Source organism: Saccostrea echinata, unplaced genomic scaffold (genome assembly GCF_033153115.1).
Source record: "Saccostrea echinata isolate AGI-Se365-2 ecotype Australia unplaced genomic scaffold, CSIRO_AGI_Sech_v1 ptg000029l, whole genome shotgun sequence".
Lineage (NCBI taxonomy): Eukaryota > Metazoa > Mollusca > Bivalvia > Ostreida > Ostreidae > Saccostrea > Saccostrea echinata.
This window is the reverse complement of record NW_026889778.1, coordinates 32,372,501-32,398,064: the sequence shown is the minus strand read 5'-3', so window position 1 is coordinate 32,398,064 and position 25,564 is coordinate 32,372,501. Positions and strand designations below refer to the sequence as shown.

The 25,564-nt window shown below is 33.9% G+C and overlaps 2 protein-coding genes across 3 annotated transcripts in view; one reads left to right on the top strand and one right to left on the bottom strand.

Annotated features, from left to right (window-relative positions):
- The window catches only part of LOC133195206 (serine-rich adhesin for platelets-like), a 36,761-nt gene extending 31,955 nt beyond the window's left edge, over positions 1 to 4,806 (top strand). Inside the window, exon 8 of the mRNA XM_061331063.1 lies at positions 4,124 to 4,806. Within this exon, the coding sequence (XP_061187047.1) occupies positions 4,124 to 4,805 (682 nt within the window). The 3' untranslated portion in view covers position 4,806. The remainder of the gene's footprint in view (positions 1 to 4,123) is intronic.
- A 6,167-nt stretch (positions 4,807 to 10,973) lies between these two features.
- LOC133195813 (TBC1 domain family member 22B-like) overlaps positions 10,974 to 25,564 on the bottom strand; it is a 56,793-nt gene continuing 42,202 nt past the window's right edge. For both annotated transcript variants that reach the window (XM_061331764.1, XM_061331765.1), the window contains 3 exons: positions 18,922 to 19,049; positions 17,097 to 17,192; positions 10,974 to 15,682 (listed from right to left, as the gene is read on the bottom strand). In XM_061331764.1, coding sequence (XP_061187748.1) covers positions 15,548 to 15,682; positions 17,097 to 17,192; positions 18,922 to 19,049 — 359 coding nt within the window. In that variant the 3' untranslated portion in view covers positions 10,974 to 15,547. The remainder of the gene's footprint in view (positions 15,683 to 17,096; positions 17,193 to 18,921; positions 19,050 to 25,564) is intronic.

Genomic DNA, 25,564 nt, shown 5'->3' with positions numbered 1-25,564 from the left:
ATAATTCAAAATACTGTTGTTAATAGTGTTATCAGGCATGACTTAAATTGTAAACAAATTAATAGAGAGTGTAGCAAAGATATCACGCTATACCTTTTTAAAACAGGCGAAATAATAATGATATGGGTTGCTGTCCAAAGTGAAAATTAAAAAAAAAATGAAAAAAAGGAATGAAAAAAATACGCATTAAGATAATCATCTGCATTTCCGCACCGAAATCCACCTTTTTTATGTACATGCAGAAGAATCATCTCAGTTGATTAACAAAATTCAGTTATATCCATGGCTTATACATGCTGATACAAAATAATGTATAGTTATAGTATACAGTTATGTGAGCACCGATATCGGGTTCCGTCAAAACACTTGCAATTGCACATGACGATCCCGCGCCCGTGATCAAAAACAGAAGAATATATCGGTATATTTTTAATATGTCTGTATTTATTAAAATCGAAGTGAGGCTATTGATGCATATGTACATAAAACATATACCCGATCTTGTCATCCATTGTGAAACATAATTCAAATATACCCCCAGTGAGTAAAATTGCATTAAATGCATGTCGTATGTCTTAGACATCAGTATAAAATGTTTATGCATTTTTTGTACTGTGCTCCAAATATTTCATTGTAACTAACACAATTTAATTATTAGTATAGTTATGCTTCAGATCGTCAGTCAGTGAAAGGGTAGTGATTATAGGTCTATTTAGACAAAACATAAATTAAATAAATAAGTACACTACATATAATTTACCCAAATTAAGTTTTTATCCGTCATCATCTCTTCATTGCAACTTTATTAGTATACGGTTTTATCTAAGAATTCAGCGATGTGAAAACATGGAGAGAGAGAGAGAGAGAGAGAGAGAGAGAGAGATCTTAGAATGTTTTAAAAAACAAATCAATAAAACGGGAATATGTTCTTTAAAACGTATGGCCGTAAGTTGTTTATAGCTAGATTTTTTTAAACCCAACGAAGTAGATTTTTAGGATAATAATTTTTACTCTTTTTTTTAATCTATTGTCAGCTTATTCTGGTTAGTACACTTGTACCTCCTCCCTCAGTATAAACTATTAGTATCATGATATGTAGAATGGTAGATCCAAGACTTCCAGTTGAGATTGAAAAAAAAGAGGGGGGGGGGGGGTGTTACAAACTAATGGCAACAAAATTTTCATCTAATGTAGTTATTTTTATTTTATTCTCTTAGGTTGTCTTGAATTTAACTTTCTTTATTGTTAATTAATAGAAATCAATCTAGAAATTGAAAATTGTTAAAGACTTTCCTACTCCTCTTATTTTTTCCTCAATGAGAAGGGGGGTGGGGACTGGTTTGGCAGCGCCTCTTTTCACGAAAAAAAAAAATCAAAGAAAATTGAAAAAAAAAAAATATGTACGGACAACTCTTATTGCTTCTCCGACTAAAATATTTTTAAGCAAGCTTTTGTTGATTAAAATCAATCTTGTGCTGATTGTGAGACAATAAAACAAGGATAAATGAACACCTGTACATGTATTTCAATTATGATAGTGACCCACATATCAGCAATATCAGTGTAGCTCTACTCTTTTTATAAACCATAAAAACCATAATGTGCAAATGAAATCGAAAGTGTGGATTTTACACAATGGTTACGTGTGATAATAACGAAAAATTCCTCATGCTTAATCTTTTGATACATTTACATGGAAAATAATCATAGAATTTTCGCAGACTCTACCTTTACAAAATTCCTGCAGATATTAAGGTATTTGGAGAAAAAAAATTCGAATATTTTGCAAAAAAATGGGGGGTCGGGGGTTCTAGCAAATACTGTTAAATATATAATAATGGACAGTGACGAGTGATTTTTTAACGAATTTATTTTTCTTAAGAATATTTCTTGAAGTGTACTCTACTGTTTTCCATATTACTCCAAAGAAACTTACATTTAGGGCTAGAATGTTTTGATGAGTTCTGTTTACTAATTAAACCATTCTGATAAATTGCGAAATCCCTTTCCAATTAATCTAAAATTTTCCCTGTTTCTGTATCGAAAACAACGTTCAAATTATTGTTACAAATGAATAAATGGATTAGAAACAAAGTCCTTCCAACTTTTTCCTTCTTCCTCTTGTCCAAATAATTTAGATCTTTTATACGTTAAAATACTCGCAATATCAGGATCTAAGAATTTTGCATTGAAAGTCTCTTTCAATTTAAACAAAACCTTTTTGCAATTAAACTTTTACCTACACTGTAGTTATAGAATTAGCTCTTCAGTTCAGAAACATTCGTTTCAAGATCATTTCAGGTATGTTGTCAATTATTTTTTTTTCCGACTGCCCACTTCCCAACTTTGAAAAACGATACTACGTGCCTGAAAGCATATGCCAAAGATCAGCTTAATATCTGCTGGCCTGTAGGGGAAAATCCGGAAAACTTAGTTGGTCAGACTATCGGCATTTGAAGCATGTCGTATATTGTTTATGATGATCTATACACAATACTTCACTAGGAGCGAAGCATCGCTCAAAAATGTGTTGAAGGGATATAAATAGAATGTTCCTTTTTTTAATATTATCATAGGGACCAGGTAGAATGAAAATATTCCAAGACAGTCACACAGATTATTATACTCCTGCTTGAAAAGTTGGGGTATATAGTGATGGGGGTGTCCTTTCCGTCCGTCTGTGCGTCCGTCCATTACGCTTTGGGGTACACATCTCTTATCCGCAACTCCTCCTATACCACTCAATAAAATTTAATGATACTTTCGCAGAATCTTTGTAGATAGTGCCATTGTGCACCTCCTATTTCACTTTTTGATCGGACACATATTTCAGGTTTCCAATAGCAAAACATAGACACTGCCATTCTTTAAATAATATTTAGGGTACCCATCTCTTATCCGCAACTCCTCTTATACGCCTGAATAAATTAAAGATTTAATGATATTTTCACAGAATCTTTTTACATTGTGCCATTGTGCACCTCCCATTTCACTTTTGATCAGACACATATTTCGGGTCTCCAATAGCAAAACATGGACTTTGCCATTATAAATATATGATAGGCGGGGTATCATTTTGTGAGCTCAGTGCTCACAGTACCTCTAGTTTTTACTTCATGTATCTATATAATTCAATCAGTTAAACACGAGGTTACCATAAAGACGGCAAGTTAAATCAAGTTCCAAATGCTTTTAATCGTCTTAAATTAATTATGATGTTTATTATATTATTAATACTAGTTTTAATTCAAAGTCACATATTCATACATGCAAAATCGATCAAGGAAATTTTTCCGCCCTACGACGTTACGTTACAGAAAATGACGTTCTACTAGCATTTTTCTTTTAAAACACCACCATACTTCAAACTCTCTTTTTCAAAAAATATAATCGATATCGAAAAAAGAAAAACGGCAAAGCAAAGCTAAAGGTCTTCACTATCAATTGACAAAAATCCGTTAATTTTTGACACAGGGCCATTTTTGATGGTTCGTGGCTCTTGCTCTTTTACAAAGAATTGTGAAGAATTTTGCTGGAGATCCCAAAAACTTTGCTATATTCATAAATTTGCTATACCCATGTTTGTATTAGATGAGTTTTATTGCAATACATTTCATTATTCATAAAAATACATTCCTACTTTAGACTGTCATGGTAGCTCAGTTGTAGAAAGGGTGGCAATGGAACTGAAAAGTTGTCGGCCCCAGCCATGACAAACTTGCATTAATAAAAAGTTGTAACTGTTCTTTTGCCAAGCGCTCAGCACCTTTAGGTGAAGCGTGCTGGGATTTCCAATGAGACCTTAAAAACCAAGGCCCTGTTTCCCAGCATGCATTGGCACACTAAAGATCCCACACTGCTCAATGGCTTTGAGTGATCGTGTATTGTTTAAAGTCCTGTTTGAGAATTTTTCACTCTTATAGAGGTGTTAGCCTTGAGTGCATAGTAAAGGTTTAATCTTGAAGCCTGTCACAGGCACCTGCATGGTGATGTCTCATATGTCATTGAGTGAAATAATCTTTCCAACCAAAATAATCAATCATTCCTTAGCTAATTCATGTTTTCTACACAAAATAAATGTCAGGTCAAAATGATTGTAAAATGATTGTTATATATATTTCAGTGATACAAAGACGGATGTTCTGGTAAAAGAAAAAATGGATAAAGAAAGTAAAAGGGACCAAAAAGTTGTTACAGACACTGATGGAAGAGGCTCAGGGAATGCATTCCAGGATACATTTAAATCTTTTGTTACAGCAGCTTCCACGAAGGGTGATGACTGCACAGAGGACAACAATGCCTCCCAGAGTGGAAGTCTGTCTGATGTTATTGAAGGTTTGAGTGATAACACGGATCGGAGTCGCCGGGCTGGGTCAGCGGTGTCGGAGGATAGTGTACAGACAGTGAGTTCACGGTGTACGGATGTCAGTGAAACCAGTGAAGGTGCTCAACATGGAGGACCAAAATCTCACAGTGGCTCGAAAAGCAAAAGAATGAGACATATTTACCACAATGGGAAAATATGGCATGTTGGAGCAGGGAATGTCACGTCAATGTCAGTGAAGCTTGAAACAAAGACAGAATCAGTGCCTAGTACAAGTCTGACTTCTTCACATAGCCCTGGAGTGACTTTAGTAACAACAAAACAGCTCATAAAAGTAGATCGGGATAAAAACTCTCACCAGGACTGTAGTAATAATACTTACACATACACAACAGCAGAAGAACTGAAAAAAGACACACATTCCACAGTAAACAAATGGAAGGTGAAAAGGGACAAAAACCAACTTAGCTTCAAAAAATGATTAAACAGAATTTTCTGTCTTGTGAGAAGTCTTCTTTGAATGTTTGTTTTGTGAATGACAGTGTGTACCAGTATGTGTGAAGTTCATTTTACTTGTGGTTGCTGAGAAGTTTATGTAAGAAAGGTTCAAATCTATTTTGATAATTTTAAAATTTGTAGAAATGCCTATTCTGACTGATTAAAAGGTGCCATTTTTCATTGCCCATATATCTGTCCAGATTGACAAAAAAAAGTGTAATAATTCATGAAAGAGAGGCATGAATGTAAAGTGTACAGGTTTTATAAACATGTCTACATGTAGTAAGTTTTGTCTTTAATGATGATTGTATATTTTATGGAGGTGCTGAGCTCAGTTATATTTCTTTTATTTGGTGACATAATATGATAGAGTTGCAGTTTTTAAAGTCCTGAATTCATGAAATACTCTTCGAGTGCCTACAGAGCTACAGTACCTGGCCATAAATGAGTCATAATTTTATTTTTCCACTATATATTTAATTGAAAAATGCATTTTTTCTAAAATATTAGAGTTATTTGCTGCTCATTTTTTATGACTAAAATACCATAAAATGTCAAATTCTTTGCAGTTTCTTCACATAATTTCAAAATAATTTTATCTGTAGGCATTGCGGTGATATCACATGTCAAATGTAAATTAAAAATTTTGCAACAAATTTGTTAAGAAGTCATAGTAGTTTGACAATTTAATAAACTTTTCTCAATGATTAGTGTATAATTTTGTTTAGCGATATAAGACAAGAAAATTTAAACAATTTTGCATGATTCAGTGAAAAAATTATGGAAATTGGGCTAAAATTGGCATAAGTTTTTATAAAAAGTGTTTTTTCAATGAAATATGTAGTGTAAAAATACAATAATGACTCACTTATGGTCATATACTGTACAGATGTTAACAATTTCCATTTCTTAGTTTAGGAAATGTAGAATCCTTACATGAATTACAGAACTTGAATTGGCTGGAAATTGAAAAAATGGATCTTATAACCATTTGATTTCTTTTTTTATGAAAATGATATAAACTGTAGTTTTGCATCCAAAACAAACATTATTTGCAGCATTTCAATTGATAGTTGTGCAATATCCATTAAGCTATAATTAACAGTGTACATGGACACATAATCTATAGTGACAAAGTGCATGTCGACCTAACAGTGTGCTACCATTTCTGGACATCCTCTGATTGATATAAACATGTAGTTGTACATTTGTATATTGAATATTTTTCATGAGAAAACATATAAATGTAAAATAAATGCATTAAAAAAACCTTTAAAAATAGTTTCTTCTAAAACGAGTACTGGCAACTAGAATACTTGCTCGTATGTATATGGTAGGGCCACATTAGGACATCAGACTTTGCCAAGTGAATGCATGGGAAATTGAAAAAAAATTAAGAGTAGCAGAACCACATTAAATCACACTGAGGTGCAAATATTTGAAAGTCATGACTGGTCTCAGTAGCCTAGTGAGTTTGACCTACTTTTGGAAAACTTGAACCTTGGCCATAAGTTTTCAGCAGTTGGTGCTAGGGCTTTCATACTTCAAATATGTTATCGTTGTGACAAGACCTTACTTTGGATACAAACAACTTTGACCCTTTGACCTTGACCTTGGAGTTTGACCTACTTCTTGAAAAAGTTTAACCTTGGCCATAAGTTTTGAAAAGTTGGTGCTAAGACTTTCATATTTCACATGTATATTTCTTGTGAGAAGGCCTTTCCTTGACACCATTAATTTTGACATTTGACCTTGACGTTTGACTTACTTTTGAAAAACTTTAACCTTTTCCATATCTTTTCAATAGTTGCTGCTAGGGCTTTTAGATTATCACAAGTATATTCTTTGGGACAAGACCTTACTTTGGGTACCAACATATTTGATTTGCATTTGAGAAAGTTTAACCTTGGCTATAAGTTGCCATCTGGGGGCAACAGTGTTTCACAAAGACATCTTGTATTCAAATTGTTTTTGAGGCATATTTTGGACAATGTGGAGCGTAGGGTCATCAAACCTTGTCAGTTAATGCATCCTAAGGCCTTGGAGTATGTCAACCAAAAAGTAGGTCACAGTGACTTACTTTTTTTGGGGGGGGGAGGGGGGGCTATGTTTAAATAATTCAGATACTTATTTGTTTAGAATATCAAACTTTGCATCTTGGGTCCTCGAAAAATACATCTAAAAAGTCGATAATGGAGACCTACTTTCGGGATTTTAAGACAATGTCTAAATATTTCAAATAATAAGAGGCATAGAATCATCAAACTTTGTCAGGTGATGCATCTTTAGATCTTGGAGTATCTTAACCAAAAAGTAGGTCACATTGACTTAATTTTGTAATTTCACAACTAAATATTCTGGATAATGAGAGGCTTAAAATCATCAAACATTGTCAGTTGATGCATCCTGGGTCCTTGAGTATTTCAAACAAAAGTAGGTCACTGTGACCTATTTTTGGAATTTCAAAGTTGTATCTTAATATCAAGGGTCCTAAGTGGCTAAGAATCATCAGACAATATTTGTTGACTCACTTGGGTTTATGTATTGTGTGTTCCAAAAAGTAGGACTCTACGTCCTACTTTTGGAATTTTATGGCTATATATGAATATTTAAAATAATAAGGGGCTTAGAATCATCAAACTTTGTCAGTTGATGCATCTTTGGTTCTCGGCGTGTGTTTACCAAAGCAGGTCACAGTGACATACTTTTGGAATTTTAAGGCGTTATCTAAATATAAAGGATACTTAGAGGCTTAGAATAGAAGTGATAGGGTTGTACAATTCATCAGAAGAGCAATTCTAGGTCCTTGGGCCTTTTTTTCAAAATTTTCTAAAGAAACACAATAGAACCATTGATATGCAAACATTCCCATATTGTATGAGTTTTTTCTGTGAATTATGGACCTTGAATTAGAATTTGCTAAAATCAGAATCAAATTTTACAAAATGCGTATATAGAGGAAAAGAATTTTCTGCTCCCTAACTGCAGGACCATGTTAGCCATATTGAAATTGAAGCATTCCCATGGTGTGTGGATTCAGAAACCCCTTAGAGTAAGGGAAGGGCCATTATATGGGGTCACAATTTTTCAAGTAAATATAAAAATCCTTTTAAAATCTGAAGAGGAACAACTGGGCTAAGGTAACTCAGGTTAGCATTTTGGCCCATAGCCTCTTGTTGGTCTGTCTATCCATCTATCTGTCTGTTGATTTGTTTGCCTGCAAAAGCTTAAAACCTTACCCATAACTCTTTGATGGTTAGTGCTAGGGCTTTCAAATTTCACATGTGTATTCTTTGTGTTAAGTCCTTTTTTGGTACCAACATATTTGACATCTTGACCTTGACCTAACTTTGGCCATAACTTTTGAAAGGTTGGTGCTAGGACTTTCATATATCATATGTATATTCCTTGTGACAAGACCTTTCTTTAGGTACCAACGTTTTTGACCTTCTGACCTTTACCTTTGCGTTTGACCAACATTTGTAAAACTTAAAACTTGCTTTTATCTTTTGAATGGTTGGTGCTAGGGATTTCATATTTCACTTATGTATTCCTCATGACAAGACATTTCCTTTGGGTAGCAACTTTTTTTTACCTCCTGACCATGACCTTGAGTTTAACTACATTAGCTATTAGCTTTTGAAAGGTTGGTGCTAGGGCTTTTACATTTCACATAAATATTTCTTTTGACAAGACCTTTCCTTTGGTACAATTTTTTTTTTACCTCTTGACCTTGAAGTATGACCTACTTTTGAAAAACTTTAACCATATTTTCCGAATGGTTGGTGCTAGGCTTTCATATTTCACAGAAGTATTCCTTATGACAAGACCTTTCTTTCAGTACCAACATTTTTGAAACCTTGACCTTGGAGTATGACATACTTTTGAAAAAACTCTAACCTTGGCCTTGAGCTGCCATATTAGAGCTTTAGAGTTTCACAAACACATATTTTTTTAATCTTTTCTTCCAAATAGCAATGCCATTATACATTTTAGTTGCATTGATTTTTGAAGCATCTCCATGTTCTTTGGATTAAAGTTTATTTGTAATTCCTCAGGGCTAAGATGTGGTCACAATTGTTCATGGGAATCAAGATGGATTTTTTTTTTAAATCTTCAGAACAGCAGGTCCAATGTGACTCAGGTGAATGTTGTAACAACAGGGTCCTATGTTTTCTTTTTATATTTACCTTCCTCTGACCTTGAACTTCATTTTTAAAGCTTTCTCAATTAATAGTAAGGCAAAGATTCATACTGGTAAGAGCAATTCAACAGAGTAATTATTTTTTGATCCCAGTGAAAAAAGTAGGACATATTGGATTGCACCAGTTGGTTAGACCTAATATTGTCAGATCAATATCTTAAGAACCCTTTGCTTGACAGACATGAAACTTAGTAACTGATCCCCCCTATGAAGTAGATGACCCCTATTGGTTATGAAGTCAATAAATCAAAGCACAAACTACTAATAACAGTAGTTGTTCATTTGTTACTGAACTACAATACTGAAGATGATAAACATGAAGACTTCAATTTTTCAATTGTCAACTTCCCTTACTTATGTAGCAATATACCCTTATCACCTGTATATGGGGTTTTCGTCTCCCAGTTGATGCAATACCGAGAGCATGCTCTATGTATGAACAATTTCTAAAAAAATGCAAGCTATCGACAAACAAGTTGATGAAACAAGGATATCAGCAGTCTCGTTTGAAGTCATCATTTCGCAAGTTTTATGGTCAATACAATGACCTTGTCAGCAAATACAACCTATCAATAAGTCAAATGCTGACTGACGTTTTTCATACTAATTGTTAGGCCATTATTTACACACTGAATTGTCTACAGATTTTTCTGTTTATCCCGATCATGACAAGGAGCAAACGGCGGGTGTGACGGGTCGGTAGGGGATTCTCACTCCTCCATGGCACCTGATCCCACTTCTGATGTTTATGGAGGTCCGTGTTTGCTCTGCTCCCGATTTGTATTGTCTAAATGGACTACTTCTTAAAAATTTATTGCTACTTTAAATCTGTTTAACTACTTGTATGAACCTCAGCATAATGAATAGGGTCATCAAACCTTGGAAGTTGATACATGTATAAGTTAGGGGTTCCTGTGTTTCAAACAAAAATTGATTAAGGTGACCTACTTTCTGAATTTAAAAGCTATTCAAGTTCACTTCTCTTTAGATAATATCCTGGATACTGTGGTTTCATCAGTTTTGTTGAACTTAGTTTTTGGTTGTTTTTATAGTAAAATAGGCCACCAAATAAGATACTCAAAGAACTACAAATTTTATTAATGTTAGAATAGGACTAGGTAGCTGTCCATGAATTTACATATCAAAGATATAATTTTCTGCCAATTTACATATTAAAGATATTGTAATTTTCTGCTACTACATGGAAAGGACTATATTCTGTAATGACACATATCTGCTCCAAAAATAAACTGATACAGAAATCTATAATTATGTTCTAAACCATGGAGATATCTGCAGACTTAAAAGCATTACCTATTTTCATTAGCCATGATGTCATATGTTAGATATATTTTACATTGACATTTTGATTAAAAGTCATTGAACCCAGGTCTGCCCCTGCTCAATCTATCAATGAAATATGTGAATATATTGTTCTGAGGCAAAGTTGTTCTCAGTAAATTCTATACTCGGAATTGAACGAATTTTGTCCATTTTGTCTTCTTTCCTGAAAAAAAAAAGGTAAATCCAAATAGTTTGTGACTTCACAGAAACAAGAGTTGATAATATTGTAATTTTGTCAATTAAGATGTTTCATACAATATATACAATTGTGTACATTCCTAGTCTAAGAGATTTTCAAAATTTGGCTAATATTGGGCCAAAAATGTGCTTTTACTGTATATACATGTAGTTGTTCAATTCCCACGAAAATAAATGAAACCACAGTACTGTGTGGCCTAGCAACGTCATTGTGTTGACCTAAAAAATTACAGTGACTCTCGTTTGAATTTCATGGCTATTTATTTTAAAATATTTTAGTTTGAAATTTTGCAACCATTTCTTCCTGCATTAACAAACAAATAAATCATGATTTATAATCAACAATAAACAAAAACAATTACTTCTGATATTTCTGCTCTAAACTCAAATAAAACACAATTCTCAATACATAACATTCTTTAATCAATATTCATTAAAATTGCACACATTATACAATTGACATAACTATTTTAACATTAAACTGTCAACTCCTGCAGCCATTTTAAAAATGTGTGAATTTCAGGATTGACCAGTTTCATGTGCTTATTGAACCAAAAAGTTATGAATATGGAATGTTTATGAATGAGACAAAAATGTTTATAAATCTGGATAAATACATCAATCAGATTGTATTTTTAAAAAGATCAATGTTGATAAACAAAGCATGAAAACAAGCCTTGTTTTTTTTTTAATATGAACTGAAGTGACTTTTGAAATATATTGATAGATGACTTCAGGATACATGTAGCTGCTGAACTGTAGCTCTCCGAAACTGATCTGTCAATATTTTTTTTTTTCGGAGAGCTACAGTTCTGCAGCTAACTTCAGGATTGTCTATTAAGATTGATAAACTGAGAATTTCTTTAAAATGAATCAAAGCTTAGAGGTTTAAAATTTTCCATGTCAGAATTTGGTATTTTCATAAAAAAAATTCTGTTCAAATCCATTTTCAATTCATAATCCCCCCCCCCTTTTTTTTTTTTTTTTTTTTTAAAAATTTCCCCTTTATCTAATTCCTTTCAACTACTCTAATAAAGTAACGTCATAGTTTTTAGTCTTCAGTGCCAAACAATAAATGTACAGTTAAATGTAGAACAGTATTGAAATTTTCAGGATTGTAATGCATCAGAAAATTCTTTTTATAAGTTTCCAGGAGAAAATCAGAACAAGGGATTTTAAACTGGTATGTTGTTAAAAATATCAAAAGTACACACCATAAAATGTGGCATGTTTTGAACTGTATTCTAAAAGTAAAATACTTTCATACATTTTCACTGAAAATGAGGGTTCTTGACCCAATGAGTATGTATAAAAAAAAATGTCTCATGGACCACATGGCTCACCTGAGTCAACATGGTCCTGGTGTTCTTCAGGGGAAATTTGTTTTTACCCCCCCCCCCCTTTTTAATTCCAGGAAAAACATTTTAACAGCATATTGTGGCCCTTTACTAGCTTTAAGGGTTATTGATATAACTGAACTTGAATCCACACAATATTAGGTTGCTTCAATATCAAATAGGTTTATTTACACAGCCTTGCTGTTCTGTATGAGAAGACAAGTAAAAGATTTTTTTTCCCTGATCACTCATTATGTAAAATTTGATCCATCCCCGAGTTAACCCATGAGTTCATAATAACCCCTGAGCTAAAAATAGTGCCACATGACTTTTTAATACAAATGGGAAGTAACTCTAAAACTCTGACCACGAGTGATGCCAACAAACTTCCAATTGACTTTTGATAACAAAAAACTTCAATAAAAAAAAAAACAAAAAAAAACGGGGTGGGACACTTTGAGAGGGGCAGATGTGACCATAAGTAGTGGAAAAAATTTCATTGCAAAAGCTTCTTATCATCCAGAAACAATGTGTTCAACAAAAACAGATGGATTTATGACCTTGACCTTTGACTTCAAAATAAATAAGGGTCCTCTTTAGGCCATAGGGAGTTGTGGTATGAAATTTCAGTGCGAAAGCTCAAAAACTTTTTAAGATGAAACGAAAGTGTTACACACACACAAAATGTATGAATTTACAACCTTTGACCTCAGAATCAATAAGGGTCTTTTTTAGGCCAAAGGGAGTTGTGATATAAAATTTCATTGCAAAAGCTTCAAGGCTTCTCGAGAGATCGTCTGGAAATGAAAGAGTTACATGCAGACAGAAATACAGACAGACAGATGAACCTAAATTAATATCCCCCACTTTCAGTGAAAGAAAAAAAGAATAAACACAATTTATTTGCTTTTTAACATGATTTAGTATGACCTTGCTACTCTTCAAAAGATTTGTTCCTACATGTTACCTTGTAAAACTCTGATCCCCTATTGTAGCCCAAATCTATTCCCATGGACCCTAATTTGAATTTGAATCAACATTAATTGAAAAAGATTACATATTAATATGACTAATCATGGCCCTGTTGATTTTGAGAATAAGATTTTTGAAGATTTTTTCCTAAGAAAAAGTTGAAAATAATGAACAGTGATCAATCTCAAAAAAACCTACAAATAATACATATTTGTGAACAGAGCATAAAACATGGACCCCTGAAAATTCTTCAGGAGGGGTTCCCATAAAAAAAAAAATATAACCTCTTATTGGGTGAAATTGGCCCAGTGATTCCTGAGTAGTCTAAAATGTTAAAAAGTGTACAGAGAGACGGACAAACTGATGCTGGACAAAATGTGATCAGAAAAGCTCACTTGAGCTTTAAGTTCAGCTGAGCTTTGAAGATCATCAGCATGTTATAACAGTGTTACTTAATCTTCACTGAGTAAATGAATACAATGTTAATGACAATGATGTCATGATATGTATCTATTCACAACAGATTTATAATCAAAACTTTAAATTAATGCAGATGTACACAAAAGTGAAATAGCTAAGGAATATTTCAATGGAACAAGTGTATTATTAATAATTTATTCTTCTAAAATTTTCATTTGAAGATATCTGAAAATTGATTTCCCCAGCAGTAAACTCAGTCCTCAACCTTCTGGAAATATGAGTCATGTATCATATGTAGGGGTGATGTCTTGTGATGCAGAGGGTGTTGACTTCATACATTGATACATAAAATGAAATATCAATGTTTAAATTTTTTTTTGGATACTTTCCAGAAGTATATAATGCTCAGGTTTTGGTCTTTTGTAAACAATATGGTGGAGCTCATTAGAAATCCTAAAAAAAGGTCAAATTTCTCTTTCTAACAATAAAAAAATGGAATTTTAATTTTTGCTTTAAGCTTGGTTTTAGGTAGAAAAAAAGATTTTTTGAAACAAAAATGCTGAAATCTACATTTTCCTTCCTTAATATCACACCACAATTATGAAGAAACCAACACACCTTAAAACTTGATGTATCATAATATATTGCGATATTTTTCTTAAATATTGTAATACATTCTGAGAATTTTCCCCCTATGTTACACAGCCCTAATACTATGTTACAATGGTCATATTAACAACTTCACACAGACTTGGTTCATATGGTGTATGAGTATTATTTTTATATCGGGCCAACTTTAGATTAATGTTTGTTTGCCCTCACCCATCTCAGGATGAAAAAATTGGGTCGGTAGGTAGGTGGGAAATTTTTTCCCTCAGAAAATTTAAACAACAATGCTGAATTATCAAAATCTATTTCCTGCAATGCATAAAAAAAGAATTGTTTCCTGGAGGTTATAGGAATTTTGAGTCGGGTCATTTTTAGTCAGGCAGCCGGAAGAGGGCAACCAAACAATTTTTTAAAGATGGCCCCAGCAAGCTATCTATACACCATTCTTTAATGCATTTCATTAAATGTAAGCATATTAAACCATGAAAGTACTCAGTGATGAGCATAGTCTCTAATTCTTTCACTATTGTCAGTTAAAGGCCAAAAATAACACTGATGGTTGAAAATTTCCAAGTAAACAGTATATACAGTCAAACCTCGTTATCTTGAACTTGATGGGACCGAGAAAAAACTTTGAGATATCTGAGATTTGAGATATCAGGAGTAAAATACTTAAGGAATAAGTGGTTGGAACTTCCAAATCACTATGACATATCCATGGTATTCAAGATACCAATGTTCAAGATACCAAAGTTCAAGTGTATAAGAAAAATCAGTCATGAAACTTTGCAAATTATTATTGGAGGAAAATCAAATATGATTTCCAATAGATCTCTCCGAATGGTATCTTATTCAAGAGTCATTAATATTCAGCTTTTATACTGTAATATATTGTCCTAGTTATTCAGCTTGAGTACTGCACTCACAAAGAAAATACAATGTTAGTACAACACAGAGTATCTCATCTTCCATTAAAATTAAATATAGGTAAAATAGTTTATACACACATGTTGCTTCACAAAATAACAAGAGCATTTGTGTATTACAACTGAATAAATTTAAGAGTATATTATTCATATAATCACATATCATTATGTCTACTGCACCACATACTATGAATAATGCACATCTGATGTACACAAAATAAATGTCAAGTTAAGAATGAACAACTCTGAATGAGTACAAAGTAGTTACCTTACCAGTAATTACTTGTCTGTGTAATTTACACATTAATGGTATATTGGTTTTATAAGACATAAAGACAGGTGTCTAAAATCATTAAAATGCTGGGTATATATGGAGTAAACTGACAACAATCTATCAGAGAACTACTTTGTACCACATAAATCTGTTTGCATAGAATTTCTAAGAATCAAACACAATACACCACACCATTCACCAGCACTGTCTTTTGCTGATTAGATGAACAACAATAATTTGGTTTGAGTGACATCATTTTGGCAAAGGTAGAGGAATTCCTGTTTGATACTTCCTGCTTTCCCAGAGAAGTCTTGGCACTAATCATTGAAAGACTTGAATATAGTGGCTTGTGGTTGGGGCGAGTCCAGCACCAGCAGTGCCCTTCTGGGCCCTCCCAATACAGCTCTGGGTCATCTACACAGAGAATCCTAACAACAAAACTCACTTCTTCTTACTTAAATGGTTTGGTGCATCAGCAAACATATACTTAAGTTTGTATGCCTCAGCTAAGAGTTCACCAATCTCCTCATTTTGCCAGTGGTGGGTCGGAAGGTTTTGAAGAAACATAAGAATTCCCTTTAAATGAAATCATGATGTTACTGAATCTCATTTTAAGTTAAATAGAGATAGCATGGTTATTGTTTTTCACATATATCCATTATTTCCTCCATTCTGATTTTACTGCTTCTTTCTCATTTTACTATTTAACATTGCCTACGCAAATGCATAAACATAATTTTTTTTTCGTCCAAAATTCAAATATTTTCGCTTAAATATGTGAATTACAAGACAATTTTGAGTTTCATATTAATTGACCAATTTTCTAAAGTTTTTGCCCTGGGACATTGACTAATTTCTAATATGTCTTCTTTTTTCCTGTTCTTTGGAGGTGATCAACTACACACCTATACTGACGACCTAACAGATCAACTTTAAGTTTTATGCAGATTGTCCCAAATTCACCAAAGTTATTGCACAATTGTGGCCCCACCCTATCCCTGAGGGTCATGATTTGAATAAACTTGAATCTACACTACCTGAGGATGTTTCCATATAATATGACCAACCATGGCTTTGCTGTTCTTTAGAAGAATTTGGAAAAATTTTCCTATGTATTCCTATGTATAACTTTGATAGTTCATTGTGGCCCCACCCTATCTATGGGGGTCAAAATTTGAACAAAATTGAATCTACATTATCTGAGGATGCTTCTAGATTAATATGACTAATCATGGCTTTGCTGTTCTTGAGAAGATTTTGAAAGATATTTCCTATATATTCCTATGTAAAATTTTGATCGCCTATTGTGACCCACCCCCTACTCCAGGGGTCATGATTTTGAACGAACTTGATTCTACACTACCAGAGGATGATTCCATATTAAAATGATTAACCATGGATTTGCTGTTTTTGAGAAGATTTTTCTTATATATTACTAAGTAAACACTTTCCACCCATTGTGGCCCCACCCTACCATCAGGTGTCATGATTTGAACAAACTTGAATCTACACAATGCAATGGAGCTTTCACACTAGATTTTCATTATTTCTTAATTATCTTCCCTTGAAAGAGGGTGTGGCTCTTCATTTGAACAAACTTGAATCCCCATCCCTCAAGGATGCTTTTTAGCAGGTTTAGTTGAAACTGGCCCAGTGGTTCTTGAGAAGAAGTCAAAAATATTAAAACAAATTCAGACAGATGGATCAGAAATAAGCTTACTTAAGCCTTTAGCTCAAGTGAGCTAAAAAAATGAATTATTTATAATAAATTTTACCAATAGAGTTTCCTTTAAAAGTTATTTATAATTCAAAAATCTTTGTGAAATCATATTCCTACATCTCTGCAAAGAGCATTTTTCATTGGGTTATACACAACATGAAAACAAGGTGCCCAAGAGAGGCTACGATGTAGAGAATACCATTATACGTCAGCATGCACAAGACCTTTATTAAGAGCATAGCTTGGGGTTTAACTTTTGTTCACTGTTACCTGAAAATCTTGCTCTCTGAGAACATCCTGGGTAAACCTGACTAGAAATGCAGCACAAACATACAGGTGGAAATCAGCAAATCCATTCTGCTCAGCCTGAAATGTAGGTCAAAATTATAGGACTTTTCTTATTTCTGATTTAATTAATGTCTAAAAGTGTGTAATCTGGCCCCAAGAACTGAGAACAGGCTTAAGACAAAATTTCAAATCAATATAACTTTTGAAATAATTTTGATAACAAAACAAAATTTTTACCATATGTAATTGGAATATTATACAAACCTGCAATTTTTTGATAATGTATGTATTATAAATGAAAAGCTATTCAAAATCAAAGTTCTGACTTATGTCTATTCTCAGTTTATGGTCATGAGGCCTAATATTTTTGATCTCAGAAATTTTGACTTACCACTATTATTAATTTACAATGTAAAAGTTTCTCACTATCTGAAAATTACACACTCTAGTTCATATTTGTTTCACAGGAAAAGAAATTGGAAGGTTAAAAAAATATTGTGGTTCCACAATAAATACAATGACTGCTAATAATGCACATGTGCTTTAAATAGTTTCACTTCAATCATAAACATGAGATTTCATGGGTGCATATTAGGAGTAATGGAAAGCTAGTTAATTTGATGACACAAGAGAAGAAGAGCAGCAATCAAACTGTCTACTTAATTGAATAAACAAAATTATTACATTTTCAACAGTGAAATACTGGAAGTTATTTATTGAATAAAAGTGATATTCTGACGCAGTGTGAAAGGATGATCAAAAATGGTATTCTCACAGTGTGAGAATATCAGAAGTGCAGCAAAACTTTCGATTTTCCTTCCCATCACCAAGTGTTAAAAAAAAAACTCCCTGGCCTGTTATAGATAAATGAAAAATCCTGACAGAGACTAAAACTGCCCAAGTTTCTCCAAATGTGTAATTAAAAATCCATGTTTACAACGTTTTTCAATCTCGCAATCCCTTCGCTATGACGTCTCAAATGTTCAACTATGACGTCACAGCCTATGACACTGTGCTATGAATAGACAGAGTCAAAGGGAAAATCAAAGAAAATGTAATAAACAGAAAATTCAATGTTTTGTAGATGAATATGGAATTTATTTCACTCGTGAGACAGGATTTTTTGATATTTTCACTCCTTCTTCGCACTCGTGAAAATATCAAAAAATCCTATCCCACTTGTGAAATAAATTCCATATTCATCAACAAAACATAGAATATCCTCTATTTCTTGAATATGGTATAAGGTAAATCATGCATTTATTGTGTAGGTCTATCATTTGTTCAAAAGACAAAAAATATCCTTTCCAATTACGGTATGCCTTGTGCCTAAGTTTAATTAAAGAATTAATTCTTTGCTTACAAACAAAAACTCATGAATATTCAGTGTAAAAGTCTTTCGAGAATGATTACTTGGCCTTTTGAAAGAATGAGAAAGTGAAATATGTGTTTTGTTTGTGTGGTAAAATTTCATAGTTTAGCAAATGGGCAAAAAATACTTAACACTTAAGGGCTTTAAGAAAGCTTCCGGATAGGACACTACTTTTTTTGGACTGTGAGAAATTAGTTTTATATAAATGTAGAGGATAAATATATTAAATTTATTAAGTTCATTTCCAACATAGGGTATCTGCTTTTTTTTCTCCAGGAAAATTTTAAAAGACAATGATGTATTAGCATATAAATGCAGAAGCTTTTCTAAATTTCATGGTTCAGCCTCTTGGCTGCCTGTAGTAAATTTTGGGATGTATGAAGCATTCAATCACACTACATCTACTCTACATCATCTAACATATAAAGTTCTGACCTGATATGTGTCCCAAAGTCGAATTGTACACCTAAGAGGAATTTCACGCATCAGTATGTTGTTCATCCACCTGAATGAGAACTGAAGAAATTCCACACAATGCTCTTCCAAATGTTTGTATAATGGAACTGTTTAAAAAAATCATTCAAAAAATACATTGCTTTACACACAATAATGTATATAATGACTTATTGAAGCACTGCTTTTCTTGATAAGAATATTTTCAAAGATGAGCCAAAGGCTCAAGTGAGCATTTCCGATCTAAAAGTGTCCAGCATCTGTAAACGTTTCACATTTTCGATTTCTTCTCAAGAACCACTGGGCTAATTTCAACCAAACTTATCACAAAGCATCCTTGGGTAAAGGGGATTTAAGTTTGTTACATGAAGAGCCATGCCCTCTTTCAAGGGGAGATTAAGAATTAGTAAAAAGGAAATGGGCAAACAGGGTGTGCAAAAAGGCTATAGTTTCAGATGTATAGAAATTAGGGATGGCAATTTGTAACCGTTTAACCGATTACTCGGTCGAAACAATGGCAATCGATTAGAAAATCTGTAATCAGTTAATCAGAAAAAATTAAATATTTGTTAAATTGAACACATTTTAAAAAAAAAAATGTTAAAAAAGAAATCCCTGCACAAAGGATGATCATTTAGGATTTAAAGGATTTAATTTGGACATACATGTAATTATGAATCTCCAGATTGAGAAAGTTGCGTAATTGGTCAGTTTATGAAGTGTTAATTACTGTGAAAACACCATGTCGTTACCCTGACTGTCCTGTAATTCTTTAATGATAATAATTGAATCATTGAGCAATGGTGTGTTCGTTGTTTTCAGTTATCAAATCAATTTACATGTAATTATTAAACAAACATTGTAAATGAAAGAAAAAGTGAGCAAGCTCATGCAGACACATACCCCACGCTCCCCCAAAACTCGACAATGCAACACATAATGAATGGCACAGTGCATTTTAAATACACAGTATAATTAAAAAAGGGGCATTACTTGCAAAGAATCATCACATCAAAACTTCTTGCATATAAGGACATTCAAATCTTTGTATGTTACAAATTTAACTGGGCTGAAGTTTCTAGATAAATAATGGAATCAAAATTTCTTGGTAATATACAAATCTATACATTATGTCTGAAATACCTATAAAGTTTCAGGAAATTCAGTGCAGGAGTTATGCTGACAAACTGTTATTTAAATTCCTCAGTGATTTCAATTTGTTATAATTAATGAGTGTAAGTCCATGTCCAACACCTGACAATTTACACAATTAAATAATTGATGGAATGATGTAGTCATATGAATTTGTTTATATACTGTACTTATGAAATTATTTAAGGCAAAGCACCAATTTGAAAGGGGGGGGGGGGGGGGGGGTTGAGAACTATCCAAGATTTTGTGTGTGTGTGTATGTGTGTGCGTATGTGTTAAATCATTAATATTTTGATCTCAAAATCAATAGGGGTCTTTTAAGGTCATAAAATATTTCACATGAAATTTCATTACAAAAGCTGATTCCAGTGGATTTCCTTATTACCTAGCTCGAAAGTTTCTTCAATAATAGGCAAAACTCTTATGCATATCTACACACTGTGTACTTAAAGGACTTATCGCATGATTTTTCAAAAATCGTAATTTTATGAAAAATATTATCTACAACCTTGTTTATTAAAATACTGAATACAATAAACTTTGTTGAAAGCATATTTTAAGAGATATTGGGAGTTGAAATTCAAATACGGCAATATGCAAATTTCAGTCGGATTTCGGCGAAATACTGCTCTGACGTCATAGGCGACAATTCAGTGATAGAGAGATGAGAATAGACACACTATTTACGGAGTTATCAACGACAAATGCAGCTTAATTACGAAAAATGCTGAAAAATTTAATTTCTAACGTGCTTTTCAATTACTATAGAAACATTAACTAGTTCTGAGGTATAAGGTTTTTGAGATATTTTCATTTTTTATTCTAAACATTTAGAATCTGTAGCTCTGATTACGGCAATGTTTCGTGATCGGGAAATTATTTTTCAAGATCGCCATCCTTTAAAATACATATGAAGACTTACATAAATTAATATTATGTTAAAAACAAAGAACAACAAATTATATAATGTTAAATTTGTGAATCAAATACGTAAATTCATGTGATAAGATGACAAATCAAATCGTATTCTGATGGCGAGTTTCTTCGTCTTCGCCGCGTCTCCCTCGCTATCGTCGCTGCTATTTTTACAATGTTAACAGATTTTTCAGATTTTTTCTTGCTGACAATTGTAACATATAAGGTTGGATATTCAACTTCATATCGATAAAATAAGTGATTTGCTCGTCCACAACGAAGAAAATTCAGGTTGTATCGCGTATATTTTCATAAGATTAACGAGAAGAGCTGATCAGCCCAGTCGCCTTTGACGTCACAGGGTCACGTGATCACTATCTAATTAACTTAGATTTTTAAATCAGGGGTTTTCATTTGAGTCAATAATTGATTAATTACCGCAGTTTATCCGCAGTAAAAACACAAAATTTATAAACTGTAGTCACAATGAACGTTTTACACTTTTAATTTCAAATAATTTAGAAACATGCGATAAGTCCTTTAATATATGCAAAGTTTGACCAAATTCTGTGCAGTGGTTTAAGAGGAGTTGCGCTGACAAATTATTCATCTCTTTATTCAAGATATGGCCAAAAATCTAAGATGAAAAGTGCCAAAATTCCCAGAAGAAATAAAGTAATTGGAATTTCCTGGTAGTATGCACATCTTCACATTGTGTCCTAAATATCTGCAGAGTTTGACCAAATTCTGTGACGCAGTTTAAGAGGAGTTGTGCTGACAAACTGTTCATTTCTATATTCAAGATATGGCCAAAAATCTAAGTTGATAAGTGCCGAAATTCCCAGAAAAATAAAGGAATCAGAATTTCCTGGTAATATGCACATTGTGTCCTAAATATCTGCAAAGTTTGACCAAATTCTGTGCAGCGGTTTAAGAGGAGATGTGCTGACAAACTGTTCATCTCTATATTCAACATATGGCACAAAATCTAAGTTGAAAAGTGCGGAAATTCCCAGAAAAAATAAAGGAATCGGTATTTCCTGGAAATATGCACATCCACACATTGTGTCCTAAATATCTGCAAAGTTTGACAACATTCTGTGCAGCCGTTTATGAGGAGTTGCACTGACAAAAAGAGGCCCATGGGCCACATCGCTCACCTGAGCACAGTGGATAGGCAAAAGCACAAATCAGTTCAGTATTGAAAAGATTCCGGGGGGGGGGGGGGGGGGGGGGGGGGGGGGGGCTTGAATTTTAAACTACCTGATGATGCTTCCATGTCAAAATAACAAATGGCTTTGTTGTACTTGAGAAGATTAAAAAAAAAATTTTCTGATATATTCCTTTGTAAAAATTTGATCCCCCCTTGTGGCTCCTCCCTATCCCAGGGGTCATCATTTGAACAAACTGGAATCTACACTACCTGAGGATGCTTCCATATCAATATGACTAAACATAGCTTTTCTGTTCTTGAGAAGATATATTTTTTCTATATGTTCTTATGTAACATTCGATCCTCCATTGTGGCCCCGTCCTACTCTCGGGGGTCATCATTTGAACAAACTTGAATCTACACTACCTGAAGATGCTTCCATATCAATATGACTAAACATAGCTTTTCTGTTCTTGAGAAGAAATATTTTTTCTATGTGTTCTTATGTAAAACTTTCTATCCCCCTATTGGGCCCCACCCTACCCTCGGGGGTCATGATTTGAACAAATTTGAATCTACACTACCTGAGGATGCTTCCACATGAGTTTCATCTTCCCTGGCTTTGTGGTTCTTGAGAAGAAGATTTTTAAAAGATGCTATTAATTTTTCACTAATTCTTTATTATCTCCCCTTGAAAGAGGGCGTGGCCCTTCATTTGAACAAACTTGAATCCCCTTCACCCAAGGATACTTTGTGGCAAGTTTGGTTGAAATTGGCCCAGTGGTTCTTGAGAAGAAGTCGAAAATGTGAAAAGTTTACAGACAGACGGACGGACAGACGGACAGACGGACTACAGACAAAATGTGATCAGAAAAGCTCACTTGAGCCTTCGGCTCAGGTGAGCTAAAAAACAGGACTGACAGACTGACTGACGGGTCAAAAACATTATACCCCGCGCAAACTTGTTGCGTGGGGTATAATTAAGGGCTATAGAGATCACATGTAGTTTTGATTATCATAGTGAAAATGCAGAAAGAACTTTTGTGACATTTATTCTGGAAAATTTTCAAAGATTTCTTAGGCTTTTTTTCATGGTTTTCTCAATTTTTTCTGGTCTACTGAAATTGAAATAAAAAATATGTACCCGTATTTTTCTGATCCAGAACCAAGACTAATGGAATGTTTTAACTTCGATCGTCTTATTTGGGTCTATTTGTGTATATGGACAGAGCTACTTGAAAAACAATTGTCAAGAAAACGTTGCATTTTGATACGGTTAACCGGTTAATCAGTCGGATCATCTTGCGATTAACCAATTAGCAATTCTTTATTTGATTGCCATCCCTGATAGAAATCAAACTCAATGTGTAAATTAAGTATTTAGAGTAAAGTTCTTTTTATTGAAATTTATCAAAACTTTTCTGTTGGTAATTTTCTCAGCAAAAAATATTCTATAATTAAAACAATAGGCCCATGGGCCACAATGCTCACCTGAGTAACTTTGGCCCTGCTGTTCTTCAACAGATTTTCTCCCTTGTAATACTTATTGTGGCCTCACCCTACCCCTGGGGGTCATGATTAAAACAATATACAATCTACACTACCCCAGGATGCTCCCATATAAGTTTCAGCTTTTCTGGCCCAGTGGTTCTTGAGAAGAAGATTTTTAAAGAATTTTTCTATATATTTCAATGTAAAACTTTGATTCCCTAATGTGGCCCACCCTTACCCCGGGGCCATGTTTTGAACAATTTAGAATCTATACTACCCAGGGATGCTTTCACTTAAGTTTCAGCTTTTCTGGTCCAGTGGTTCTTAAGAAGATTTTTAAAGAGTTTTACTATATATTTCAATGTAAAACTTTGATTCCCTATTGTGGCCCCATCCTACTCCTGAGGGCCATGATTTGAGCAATTTAGAATTTACACTACCCAAGGATGCTTTCACATAAGTTTCAGCTTTTCTGGTCCAGTGGTTCTTTGAGAGGAAGATTTTTAAAGAGATTTTTCCTATCTATGTAAAACTTTGGTTCCCTAATGTGGCCCCAGCCTATCCCTGGGGGTCATGATTTGAATAATTAAGTTTTTAAGTCGCTCAATCAGTAGAGTGCTCGCTCCGTGATCAGAAGGTCGTGTGTTTGAATCACAGCCGCGACTGACCTAAGTCGATAAAAAATAGGTAGCAACTGTTCCTTTGTCAAGCGCTTGGCACTTTGAGGTGAAAGTTGCAGCTCTTTCGGATGAGACCTTAAAAACCGAGGCCCTGTGTCATGGTAGGCCTTGGCACAATAAAGAACCCTCACTGCTCAATGGCCCCGAGTGCTGAACTAAGGTCTAAATTTGAAGCCCTTAACCGGTACATGGTGACGTCTCTATATGAGTGAAAAATTCTCGAACGGGACGTAAAACAACAAACAATCAATTGATCTTTTTGTGGTGCCACTCAAGCTCAAGTGTTCATGATTTGAACAAATAATCTACACTTTAAAGATGCATTCCCTTAAGTTTTGTCTTTTCTTACCCAGTGATTCTTGAGAAAAAGATTTTTAAATGTCACAACCTATATTTTTCACGTTTCTCAATTATTTCCCCTTGCAAAAAGTGGTTGTTGTCCATTAAGACAAGGATGCTTTATTGACAGTCTGATTGGAATTATAGCTCTGTAGTTCTAGAAAAGATACAAATATAAACATACAAACAAACATGCAGACACAAATCAAACAAGAGGTCCATGGGCCACATCGTTCACCTGAGTAACTTTGGTCATGCTGTTCTTTACCAGATTTCCCCACTTGTAATACCTATTGCAAAGCTACCCCCATGGGTCATGAGTTGAACAATACAGAATCTAGACTACCCCAGGATGTTTCCACATAAGTTTCAGCTTTTCTGGTCCAGTGGTTCTTGAGAAGAAGATTTTTAAAGATTTTTCCTATATATTTCAAAGTAAAACTTGGATTCCCTATTGTGGCCTGCCCTACTCCCGGGGGTCATGATTTGAACAATTTAGAATATACACTACCCCAGGATGCTTCAACATAAGTTTCAGCTTTTCTGGTCCAGTGGTTCTTGAGAAGAAGATTTTTAAAGATTTTTCTTACATATTTCAATGTAAAACTTGGATCCCTATTGTGGCCCTGCCCTACCCCAGTCATCATGATTTGAACAATTTAGAATCTACACTACCCCAGGATGCTTCCACATAAGTTTCAGCTTTTCTGGTCCTGTGGTTCTTGAGAAGAAGATTTTTAAAGATTTTTCTTACATATTTCAATGTAAAACTTGGATCCCTATTGTGGCCCTGCCCTACCCCCGGGGGTCATGATTTGAACAATTTAGAATCTACACTACCCCAGGATGCTTCCACATAAGTTTCAGCTTTTCTGGCCCAGTGGTTCTTGAGAAG